At 42.2% G+C, this 12877-nt stretch overlaps 1 protein-coding gene across 4 annotated transcripts in view; it reads left to right on the top strand.

The window, feature by feature from the left end:
• The window catches only part of ITGA2B (integrin subunit alpha 2b), a 62512-nt gene that overhangs the window by 29796 nt on the left and 19839 nt on the right, over window positions 1–12877 (top strand). For all 4 annotated transcript variants that reach the window (XR_009155155.1, XM_058183848.1, XM_058183847.1 and 1 more), the window contains exons 8-14: window positions 120–167; window positions 533–576; window positions 1977–2036; window positions 3654–3706; window positions 7233–7444; window positions 11091–11273; window positions 12226–12271. Coding sequence is in view for 3 of the 4 variants with exons in the window: in XM_058183848.1 (XP_058039831.1) it covers window positions 120–167; window positions 533–576; window positions 1977–2036; window positions 3654–3706; window positions 7233–7444; window positions 11091–11273; window positions 12226–12271 (646 nt within the window). In the remaining variant the exon portion in view is untranslated. The remainder of the gene's footprint in view (window positions 1–119; window positions 168–532; window positions 577–1976; window positions 2037–3653; window positions 3707–7232; window positions 7445–11090; window positions 11274–12225; window positions 12272–12877) is intronic.

Below are 12877 nucleotides of genomic sequence, written 5' to 3' on the forward strand. Positions count from 1 at the left end.
TGTCTTCCTGTTTGATTCCCTAAGGATTATTCTGATTGTCTTGTCCTAGGATTAAGGAAACAGATACTTCATGTCCAAGTGAGTTGTCCACAAATTACCCAATCTTTCCTTCCATGCAGGTTACTCTGTGGCTTTGGGGGAGTTTAATGAAGACTCAACATCACAAGGTAAATGAAGTTTATTTATCCTCTGGAATGGAGTAGGTTGGGGTCAACAGAGTTAGGAAGAGATCTGCTTCCTGGCTATTTTGTTCTTTAGTGAACTTTATGATCTTTTTGGCAGGAATTTAAAATGAATATTTTAATGTTCACATCAATTGCTTCCAATCGCATTAGCCAAGAATACCCAGATTTTCAGGAGTATCTGTTTCATATCTGATTAAGATGTCTAAGCCTCTCTAATCTTAGTACTCCCCACCCAAAATTCAGGAATTTAGTAGGCACCAGGATTCAGCATGAATTCCATGCCTAGTTCATGGATGACTTAGCTTGCCAGGTGTTTTGTAATTACTGAGATACCCTTCTATTTGCAGAATATGTAGTGGGCATTCCTAACATGAGCCTGACACAAGGAGCGGTAAGTAAAAAACACAAGCAGGAGAACTATGAAGGAAGGGGTGGTGCACCTATTTTATCTCTTCCAGAGAAAAAAGTGCAAACCAAACAGAAACAGCTTATTTACTGTATATAAAGGGCTACTCAGCAGCCTTTTTAGGGAGCCCCTTTAGGCTCAGTTTACATACTCTGAATCTGGACTTGATATTGGTGGTGTCCCAAAGGTGCTTTTTCAAGAGGCAACTGGACTTTCTGGTTTTTCTTTGAAGACGTTTCACTTCTCATCTAAGAAGCTTCTTCAGCTCTGACTGGATGGTGGGGAATGGAAGGATTTACACTCCTTGCAGACAGCTGGTCATTTGCATTTTTAGTGAGTCGTTAAGGTCACCTGGAGGCTTATCTGTGTCATCAGAATGCAAATGACCAGCTGTATGCAAGACGGATATTCAATATCTTCAAAGAAAAACCAGAAAGTCCAGCTGCCTCTTAAAAAAGCACCTTTGGAACAACCATGACCTGGATGACTAAGAATCTCCATAGACCTAATATCAAGTCTATACTGGGTTGCATCAGTGGTGGAATTCAATTTTTTTTACTACCGGTTCTGTGGGCGTGGCTTGGCGGGCGTGGTGTGGCTTGGTGGGCATGGCAGGGGAAGGATACTGCAAAATCCCCATTTCCTCCTCCCCTCCTGGGGGAAGGATATTGCAAAATCTCCATTCCCTCCCCACTGGGGCCAGCCAGAGGTGGTATTTGCCAGTTCTCCGAACTACTCAAAATTTCCACTACCGGTTCTCCAGAACCTGTCAGAACCTGCTGAATAGCACCCCTGGGTTGCATGCCTGAACAATGGCACAGATTATAGTCTCCTTCCACGTACGCAGAGAAGTATTTTATATACCTCCCTGTTGCATTTATTTATAGGATTCAACAATAGTTTATTATTTTCTCCCTCGATTGCCCTGAAAACAAGTCTGGGTTCATAAAAAACAATGACAGTCACATAGCAAGTGTTCCCACTTATTTGGGGCCACTGAGCATGTTAGGATCATTTCTAGGGGGATTTGTCCAGAATGGCTGCCAGAGGGGATGCTTGTCTATTTGGAATATAGGGGTTTTTTTTGTCCACAATGCTCTCTTGATCTGGAGCTTTACCTGTTCTACTTCTTACTTCTGGAGGATGCATGCAACCTTTTTGATGATCAGGCTAGATAACGTCTTGGACTCCAGTTCCCATCTGCCAAGCCAGCATGATCAATGGGCAAAGACATGGAAATGTTAGCCAAGCAATATCAGTTTTTCATATTCTTGGATATGAAAATACTGCATATTCTGGTGTCCTGAAAAACATTAATAGCTGGATCTCTTTGAGAGGACAGAATTTTAATCTACTTGATTCTTTGCCCCCATTTCTTATCTTAGGTGGAAATTCTTACCAGGACCTATAAATTCCACATTCTCTGGACTATCTCCAGTGAGCAGGTAAAAAATAAATCTTTCTCTCACATGGTTTTCTTTGCTTCTTCTGACCCATTGTTGGAAGAAATGTCCATCTGGATTCAGTTCCAAGTGGGGAAAAAGACTCTGGAAACATGGTGACTGCTTGGAAAGATGGTTTAATGGTGAACTGGTTCACTTGTTTTGAGTTCCTGAACAGAAAAGGAGTGAGATGCTGAGCACACCCTGGCTTTATGCCTCTCTGAGCTTTGAACTTCCTGGAGCACAGGAAGAGTATCCTGATTGGTTGTCAGACCCCAGGGGGTGGGGGTCTTAGCTAGCCTTGCTGGCTGATGTAATCTTCCCAGGTGCCATGTGGTGAGTTTCTGTTGCTAGATGGTCCTATTGTGTTGCAGATGATGGTCCATTGACAAAGGTTGGGGGGGAATTGAGTTTCTGCCTCTGGCCCATTGACAAAGGTGGGGGGGGGAGGCAGGAAGGTGGGAGCTGCTTTGTCTTTAAAACATGTTTCTCCATTTCTCATCCAGGGAAATATGTTCTACCTTTTTAATATTTCCTAAAATATTTCATTCTTCTAGGAGAGGGGTGAGTGCTAACTTCCCACACCATCAATAACGTTCTAGTTGTTCCTTCCAGATTCCAAAGCTTTAACCAAAAACTGTCTACTATTGACCTCATCCCATCCCTAAGAGGTCTGTAAGGGGTGTGCATAAGAGCACAAACGTGCCTACCGTTCCTGTCCTATTGTTTCTTTTCATTATATCCAATTGACATAGTTATTACATACTTATGCTTATATATATACTTATATATTATATAGTTATTTTCATGCTTATGCTTATATATACTGTTGTGACAAAATAAATAGATAGATAGATAGATAGATAGATAGATAGATAGATAGATAGATAGATAGATAGATAGATAAATAAATAAATAAATAAATAAATAAATAAATAAATAAATAAATAATTGAAATGCATGCTAGCTGGGAATTCTTGCTTTTCTAATCCTACCTGAAAAGTAGGATGCTTGGGAGGACTTCCTTATACTCTCCCCAGTTGGTCAGGGTGGAGAATAACCAGAAGATTTAGATAATAAATACAGCTACTCTGGTGGTGCTAGTGCAGTGGTCAGAGTGCAGTACTGCAGGCTACTTCTGCTGACTGCTGGCTGCCAGCATTTCGGCAGTTTGAATCTCACCGCCTCAAGGTTGACTCAGCTTTCTATCCTTCCCAGGTTGGTAAAATGAGGACCCAGATTGTCCTTATCTGGGGGCAATATGCTGACTCTGTAAACTGCTTAGAGAGGGCTGTAAAGCGGTATATTAAGTCTAAATGCTATTGCTATTTTTAATATTGCTTACATTTTGCACTATTGCTGGCTCTACTCACTTGGTTCATTGAAAACATTTTTCTTTTCATAAAGCCTAAAAATACAAATGGGATTGCTGGATAAGTAAACCTGAGTCCTTATTCTTCATGGCTCATAAAACTTTTCAGAAGGTCACTGGCCTAGTAGAATTGGAAATTAGCCAAGTAATTCCCATGTGGCCATTTCTTGGATGGGAAGGCAAGCTATCATTGTATCAAATGCATAAATTCCCAGGATGGTTTTATCTTTACTTCTTTCCTTTTGCAGGTGGCATCATATTTTGGGCATACAGTGGCAGTTGCTGATATCAATGGAGATGGGTAAGACCAAAGGAGGAGCCAAAGCAGCCTAAATTTAAATTGGATCTGATGCAGATTGGGAGGAGGGGGGTAAATAGCTATTAAATCCACCAAAGTTTGGTCTGAAATTAGAGACTTTGTCATCCTGCATTGTGAAGGTTTAATACAAAGACTGTTGTAAAAGCAGGGACTCAATGAGTAGATTCAGAAGCATCAGTGTGCTAAAACTAGATACTAGGATGGAAATCCAGGGATCACAGATAATGGAGGTCCTAGACAAGCCCACAAAGTATTAATACTTTGGTGAATGTGAGCAAGCCTAGCTAGCAAGGGGTTGTTGCTGCTTGAAAACACCACTCTTTAGTTTTTTTTCTCATTGCTTTTAAAAAAATTATAGCCAAGGAGTTAGCTGCATAGTCTTAGATGCTGATTTTATTATATCTGCTTTCAAATGAACACTAAAAGACACCTACTGCCAGATCCTATGGCTGTCTAAAAAGGGTAGATACAACCATATAGCCCCAGGTTTATCATTTAACCCATGAGCACCAGAAAAGAAATGGCAAGAGTGTGAGATATTCCAGGAAGCTCCTCCAAATATTTCATTCCTTCCACCAACCCTCTTAAACACCCAGCGTACTGGACGTCCATAATAGAAATTTTATTCAAATGCTTCAAAAGAGGGCCAACTAGAATTCAGCACTAAAAGCTAGGCCATATTAACTCTGCCAGTTTATGGTTTGGAGAGAAACTGTTTCTTTAAGGATTTTTTAAAGTTAGAATTTGTAAATACAATAGGGGCATATAAAAAAAACAAAGATAAGAAAAAGAAAGAAAAAAAAGGAAAAACAAAAGTGGATAAAGATATTTTTCTAGATTGTAACAGCAGTTAAGTCCTGGTCTGTGTGGACCATGTGCTTAGTTTAATATCATAAAGGACAGGCAAGAGAGTAGCTTAAATAGTCAATTTGGTAGCTAAATAATTCTGGACATTGATCTTAATGGTTCATGTGGCAAGAACTAGTTATTTCCATTATATCAAAGGCATCTCAAACGATCCCTTTTGTTCCAATCATCCACCATTCGATTATGAACAATTGCTTCTACAGTCCTGCTAAACTAGAAAAACAATCTACGGAATGTGTTTCTTATCTGATTACAAAGAAACTTTTGAGAATGTAGAGTGTTTTGGTTTCAAGAGCATTTAAATCATAAAATCCTCTTGATTACATGAATAAAATAGAATTTACTTCAGGGGCCCTGAAGCTACAGTCAAATTCTTAGCAGCCACCATAAACTTAGCCAATTACTCCTGTTTTCTCTGTGTCCTGGTCTGCTAATACAAATCAGGGGCTGACAGTGATCCCTTTATCAGTGCCTCCTTCATCTACACTTCTCTGAGTGGATATTTGGAAGAGCACTGAATGCAGGTCTTTGTAATTTATCCCTGCAGCTACAAATGCTAAGTTAACCAAAAAGTTTACATGCTGAAATTATCTATCAATTGACTTGCTTCCTCCAGTTTTTCTTCCAGGATTTCCTTTTGCATCCAAAGAGATTCATGTGCCCATTTTGGGACTCTGCTGCCCTCTGTTGTCAGTTAGATGTTGTTGAAATTTTGGCAAAGGGAATCCTGATACTTGATATAATGAAAGGAACAATAGGACAGGAACGTAGGCACTTTTGTGCTCTTATGCACGCCCCTTATAGTCCTCTTAGGAATGGGGTGAGGTCAATGGTAGACAGTTTTTGGTTGAAGATTTTGGGATTTTGAGTAGAGACTATAGAGTCAGGTAATGACTCCTACTAGCACCAATAAAAAGATATTATGCAGCCACAATTCTGCTTTTTACACACACACACACACACACACACACACACACACACACACACACACACACACAAGCTCTTTGAAATCAATTACATTCATGATTAAGCCTGAACCCAACAATATTACAATCATTTAGTTTTCATCTTTCATATTGTAAAATATTTGTCATTTGGACTCAATTTTGTTTGAACATACATTAATAATAATTTTTTAAAATTAAACATCAATTAAAGCCATAAAAATAGTGAATCATTTTATAATCTCCAGCAGTGCTATATTTTATATCTCTTATCATCCTCTACTGTAGGTAATGATACAATATATATCATATCCCATTGATTCGTGTTGCCTTAATATATTAATGGAGAGTCCGTTTGGTGTAGTGGTTAAAGGCACTGAATTAGAAATTGGGGTGTGTGAATTGTCACAATGTCCTAGGCACAAAGGCAGGTTCGGTAACCTTAGGCCAGCCATGCTCTCTCAGCCCTAGAAAGAAGACAATGGGAAACCCTTCCTGAAAATGTTGCTAAGAAAGTCGCAAGGCATGTCTAATTTTCAACAATCAAGACTAGCTCTAAAGTAAACAGGCATACACAAAAACACTATTCCTAAGTACTGAGGAAAAGTGCTTCTTTATCATCTTGTACTGGAAGTATTAATTTATTTTAAAATAGAAACAGAAGAGGCCTAATTTGAGAATGATAGCATTGAGGTGACAGGCAGAAGCGTCTGTAAGAACACACCTACCATACCATTGATCCTTCTGCTTGCTCTTTACTGACCACAAAACAACATTATTATGCCAAGTCTTACAGGTGTTGATTATTGCTATAATCTCCTTCAGAGCAAGATCACTTTCCCTGATCTCAAAACAAATTAGCCTTTTCAGAGAAGAGAAAGGGGAAGGTATCTGGGTTCTCATTAGAATCCAGGCGATGATATTAGAGATGAATCATTGCCTGGATTCTCAGGACTACCCACATAAGAGAATGGGAAACTGGGAAACAGTCTAAAAAAGAAATAGCAGAACAGACGTTATTGGAGAAGTAACAGTCCCCTTGCAATTTTCCTTACAACTCCCAAGCACATATTTATTCTTGGTCCTGTTCTCCTAGACTCCTTTATGTAGATGCAGCTTCCAGTAATAACTACTACACTTCTTAGGTATGTTTCAGCGCAGTGGTGGGTTGTCCCCGGTTCAAACTGGTTCTATAGAACTGGTAGTAAAACCGGCGGGAGGCTCCACCCACTGACCCAAACATCATTAAAACTCTTCTGCACATGCGCAAAAGAGCGTGCGGGCATGATGCGAACTGGTAGTAAAGGTAAGTAGAACCCACCCCTGTTTCAATGGTCTGTGGGGTTTGTGAATTTGACACATAACAATGCTGCTGCACATTGTTTATTTCTTTTTTGGAAGAAATTCAAATGATCTCTCAGTGGTGGCGGTGGAAGGAACTATGATGAAACCTGAAAGGGTATGCAGGAAGTCCTGCTGGAGCAACCATAAAGCTTGCCTGAACTAGTATGCTGGTTCCTATTATGGCTGGGCAGATGCCTCTTGAAAAGCCCATAGTTAGATTTCTGCAAATCTACTGTAATTTAAGGCTTCAGTGTTAGGCAGGTTATTCTTACCATTGTTATTTGTATTTACTTTGGCTGAGATGGAGACTGTGCCATGTATAACCTCTTACAGATTGTTTTTCTATGTCTCAGGAAAGATGACATTTTAGTGGGTGCTCCTCTTTTCATGGAGCGCCGCTCAGATGGGAAACTCTATGAAGTGGGAAGAGTTTACTTATACCTACAGCGGAGGAGCCCGCGCCCTTACAGAACTCCTTGGCAGAAGTTGACTGGCACAGATATCTATGGCCGTTTCGGCATGGCTATTGCACCTTTGGGTGATATAGATCAGGATGGCTACATTGGTAAGAAGGCATGGATGAGAAATAGGGAGGAAAGCAATCTGAAAAATCTCTGTTGTATCTCTGCTCAGCTACCCTCCCCCCCCCTTGAAAGAGAGACCACTGTATCATCACACGATCTAGGATTCGTTGTGGCTGAGTCTAGATGTCTATAGATGACTATGTTTACTGTTGTGTCCCACTCCTCCGCTGACGGCTGGGTCCGGGAAATCCGAATCAGGCGTGCCTCTGCAGCTCTGTCCAAAGTCCTAGCAAAGTCCTCAGAGCAGGCAGGAGACCAGTAAGTGACTTCAGCAAGATAAGTTTGACTTTTTGCCTGACTCAGAGACTGCCAGAAAGTAGCTCCTTTATATAGGCCATGGGGTGTGGCTCCATGACTCAGCACTCATTAAGGCCTGCCCCTCCCTTCCCTCTGTAGCCTCTGCCTCTCCAATCTTCTGATGCGAGGGTCACACCAATCAGCTGTTCTTGGGAGTAAACCCTCCTCAGGCTCACCTGCTGTGGAGGAGGGGGAGGAGTCTAGCTGCTCCGTTTGCCTGGGCATGGAGTCAGGGCTGGGGCAGGGAGATTCTCCTTCTGCAGTTTGTGTGGGCATGGAGCCAGGACTGGGACCGGGAGGCATACATTCCTCAGTGTGCGGGAGCAGGTAAGAAGGCCCCGGCTGCTCTGAGGGCGGGCAAGACACAACATTTACTCTGGTTTTAAATATTTAAATAGTGCCCAGGGTTACCTTGAGGTAAATTGGGCAGCCTATAAATTTTATACATAAACAAACAAGCAAGCAAGCAAGCATTGGTCCCTGGTCTTAGAATGGTTTAGATGGTAATAAGCATGCATTTGAGGTTGTAAAGAAGCTGCATTCTTCATTACAGTGAACCTGCTGTCAATGCTGAGATCTTTTTAAAAGATCCACTTGGAATTGATCTTAGTCATCTGCAGTACCTTTTCACCATCCTATTAGTATCTATGTCTATTGGTCTCTTGAAACCTAAATTTGGAAGATACTCAAAGAGCCCTCAGTTTAATCTTCTATCTTCCTAATGCTTGAAGTTGGTCTTGTTATCACCCGTCTGCACCAGTCCACAGCACAAACATTCATTTATTGTTACAAATAATACAAATGCAAAATGCAAAAACCTATCCTGGTAATAGGTTTTGGTGGTGGTGGTGGTTGTTTTGCCATGTCCTTATGATTTTGTCTTCATCTAGTCCCTGGCCCTTAGGTGATGCAGACTTAAGACATCATTCACTATGCTGGGATTAAAATAATGTTTTCTCCTTAAATTAGCGTGTCCAATGACAGCTATAAGTGTAAAACCTGCTGAGCGTTGCCACTTCTGAAGTAAACTCAATTGGTGGCATTTCAGAGAGGTGTTCTCGTCTCTGCCCAGTCCATCTGTTGCTATTCTGCTGTACTCCCTAAAGAATTAGGGACCCTTGCCCCTCCTGGCTGGTGCTGGCCACTCAGGATGTGACACGAGGCTGGCTCCGGGGTATTATAAATGCTTCTTTGATGGAGGGGGTCTTTCCCGCCGCCTTGAAAGAGGCGGTGGTGAGACCCCTCCTCAAGAAGCCTTCCCTGGACCCAGCTATTTTGGGTAATTATCGTCCAGTCTCCAACCTTCGCTTTGTGGCGAAGGTTGTAGAGAGTGTGGTGGCACGGCAGTTCCCTCAGTACCTGGAGGAAGCTGTCTATCTAGACCCGTTCCAGTCCGGCTTCCGGCCCGGGTATAGCACGGAGACAGCTTTGGTCGCGTTGGTGGATGACCTCTGGAGGGCCAGGGATAGGGGTTGTTCCTCTGCCCTGGTCCTGTTGGATCTCTCATCGGCTTTTGATACCATCGACCATGGTATCCTGCTGCCCCGGTTGGGGGGGTTGGGAGTGGGCGGCACCGTTTATCGGTGGTTCTCCTCCTACCTGTCCGACCGGTGGCAGACGGTGTTGACGGGGGCAGAGATTGGCCGCGAGGCGCCTCACTTGTGGGGTGCCGCGGGGTCGATTCTCTCGCCTCCTGTTCAACATCTACATGAAGCCGTTAGGCGAGGTCATCAGTGGCTTTGGGGTGAGTTATCATCTGTACGCTGATGATACCCAGCTGTACTTTTCCACCCCAGGCCACCCCAGCGAAGCTGTCAAGTGCTGTCCCGTTGTTTGGAGGCCGTGCGGGCCTGGATGGGGAGAACCAGCCTCAGACTCAATCCATCCAAGACGGAGTGGCTGTGGATGCGGGCATCCCGGTACAGCCAGCTGCAACCGCGGCTGACTGTTGGGGCAGTCACTGGCCCCAACGGAAGGGTGCGCAACTTGGGCGTTCTCCTGGATGAACGGCTGTCGCTTGAAGATCACTTGACGGCCGCCTCCAGGAGAGCTTTTACCAGGTCCGCCTGGTCCGCCAGTTGCGCCTTTCTTGACCGGGATGCCTTATGCACGGTCACTCACGCCTCGCCACTTCGACTGGATTATTGCAATGCTCTCTACATGGGGCTACCCTGAAGTGTGCCGGAGACTGCAGTTAGTCAGAATGCAGCTGCGCGGGTGATTGAGGAGCACCGCGTTGCTCCCGGGTAACACCACTCCTGCGCAGTCTGCACTGGCTACCTGTGGTCTTCGGGTGCGCTTCAAGGTTTTAGTTACCACCTTCAAAGCGCTCCATGGCTTAGGGCCGGGTACTTACGGGACCGCCTGCTGTTCCACATGCCTCCCACCGACCCGTGCGCTCTCACAGAGGGTCTTCTCAGTGCCGTCCGCCAAGCAGTGTCGGCTGGCGGCCCCAGGAAGGTCCTTCTCTGTGGAGCACCTACTCTCTGGAGCAGAACTTCCCCGGTTTCGCCAATTGCCTGACCTTGGACCTTCCATGGGAACTGAAAACTTATTTATTTATACAAGCGGGACTGGCCTGATTTTTAAATTTTAAATTTAAATTTTAAACTTTTAATGGTAATTTTATTGGGTATTTTTATGGTCAATCGACGGTTTTAATTTGGCCTTTTATTGAATAAGTTTTTTAATTGTTATTTTAATATGTATATTAATTGTTTTAAATGGAGGCTGTACACCGCCCTGAGTCCTTCGGGAGAAGGGCGGTATAGAAGTTTGATAAATAAATAAATAAATAAATAAAATTAGACACACTGGATGTACTAGTGAAATATCAGAATTGTGCAATGCCATCAGTTGCTCAGCTGGCTGTTCTGTAAATGTTTTCACGTGAAAGTCTTTGCTGGCTATGTGCAAGACTGAAGGATCAACGTCTTGCTCATCTTTGCTTCCTGAGAACAATGTGGAATCTGAAAGTCAATATTAATTGCCTGCATTGAAAGGAAACAAAAAGAAAAGAAGAAAAGAAAATCCTGAGTAAAAATAAGATTAGGCTACCTTTGTGACACCAGTCTGTTATTGGTTTCACTTTATTTGACTTGGGCTATGACCAAAGTGGATGCAATGGCTCAGTGGCTAAGACGCTGAGCTTGTTGATCGAAAGGTTGGCAGTTCAGCAGTTTGTTTTTGCTAAAGACTGAAGGAAAGCAGTTTAGATCAGCATTTGGAAATACCTCTTGTAATGCTTTTCCCCATCCTCCTTTTCTTTTGGCTTTTTCATCTTGTATTTTCCCCATGGAAAATATTTGCCATTATATTTTGTTTCCACAGACATAGCCATAGGAGCACCCTTTGCGGGCCAAGATGGAGGTGGCCAGGTTTACATCTACTGTGGGCACAGTGAAGGACTGAGCGCATCTCCAAGCCAAATCCTCAAGAATCCTTTTTCTGAGTCTGCTGGTTTTGGCTTTGCCATCCGTGGAGCCTCTGACATTGATGTTAATGGCTATCCTGGTAATGCAATATTTTGTTATTCATATGCTTAGCCTAATCTATAAGAGCCATGATGGCGCAATGATTAGAATGCTGCAGGCTACTTCTGCTGACTGCTGATTGCCAGTAGTCTGGCAGTCCGAACTCACCAGGCTTAAGGTTGACTCAGCCTTCCATCCTTCCAAGATCCGTAAAATGAGGATCTAACTTGTTGGGACAATATGCGGACACTGAAAACCGCTTAGAAAGGGCTGTAAAATATTGTGAAGCTGTATATAAAGCTAAGTACGATTGCTATTTGAACCAAAATAGAACAATACTGAAGTTTCCCAAGAGTTTTGTTTTGATCTCAACCAGCTTTTCTCTAGCATGGCCCTTTTAAGTGCATGAAGACTTCCATTGATGACTTCCATTACTATTATTGTTGTTGTTGTTGTTTAACATATGATGAAAATATGATAGAGAGAAGTAAACATACAGTATATACACAATCCACATAGTTATATATAAAATTTCTATGGGGAATATGGCAATGGCCTTGTGGCTGGATGTCCAATTCAGCTACCCAAACAATCACCCCTGGTATTGCTTCATGTAGATCTTCTAAAGAACCAGAGAATGCATGTCATGGGCAGTCTTGCACAATATGTTTAATAGTTTGTATATCAGTACAACAATCACAATAAGGGGAATTACTTCCATAATTCCAAACTTTGGCCTTGTTGACTAGAAACTATAAAACAGACCAACGTAGGAGAACTTAGGGACAAACTAATTTAGGCCACAGGTAGATTGAAAAAGAAATTTTAATTAGTCAAAGATACAAATATGTGAAAAATCCTGTGCTTTTTACAAGGAAAGCTTAGATTGATTGCTATTCTTTTCAGTGGGATGGGTAGCACTGGAGGCTCAGAATGATGATTGGTGGAATGCTGCATCCTTAATCCCCTCTGTTTTTCTTCTTCACACCCAGATGTGCTAGTTGGTGCTTTCAGAACCAACAAGGTAGCTGTCTACAGGTGAGTGAATATGGCCAAGACCTTTGGATCTCATAGTTTGAAGTGCAGTTACCTGTCAGTGCTTTTTTTCTGAAATTTGTGGCATCATCTTTCTTTTCCAAGAACTGTCATATGTCCAAGAACTGTCAAGAGCCCCCACTTTTTAGGGAAACATGCTGGACACTTGCTGAAAAGGTTGCAAAGAATTTGTACCAACTGGTTTAGTGTGGGGACTAGAAAATGTCTGGAAAATGGCAAAGTCTCCTCATTTTGACAATTCTATACTATTTTTTTTACCTCATTTTTACTGTTCTATAGACAGTTCTATACTATTTTTTTTCTATACTACTTTTCTATTATGGATGGAAAAGAAAAAGTGAGTGATAATCTCTTCCACTTTTTTATTTTTCATTTTTACTTAACAAATGCCTGTGAATTTATACATAAAGATGAAATTGTGTTGAAAGAAAAAGAATTCAAGGAACTATTGAAAAGGCAAAAGGGTGCCTAAAAAGTCTTATTTAATATTGATTGCTTTGCCAAAATTAAAAATATAGAACTGTATACAATATTTTGTTATATCCTACTGATTTGGGGTGGACTTGTTCTAATGTGAACAAGCTAGAA

Source organism: Ahaetulla prasina, chromosome 4 (assembly GCF_028640845.1).
Source record: "Ahaetulla prasina isolate Xishuangbanna chromosome 4, ASM2864084v1, whole genome shotgun sequence".
NCBI classification, from domain to species: Eukaryota; Metazoa; Chordata; class Lepidosauria; order Squamata; family Colubridae; genus Ahaetulla; species Ahaetulla prasina.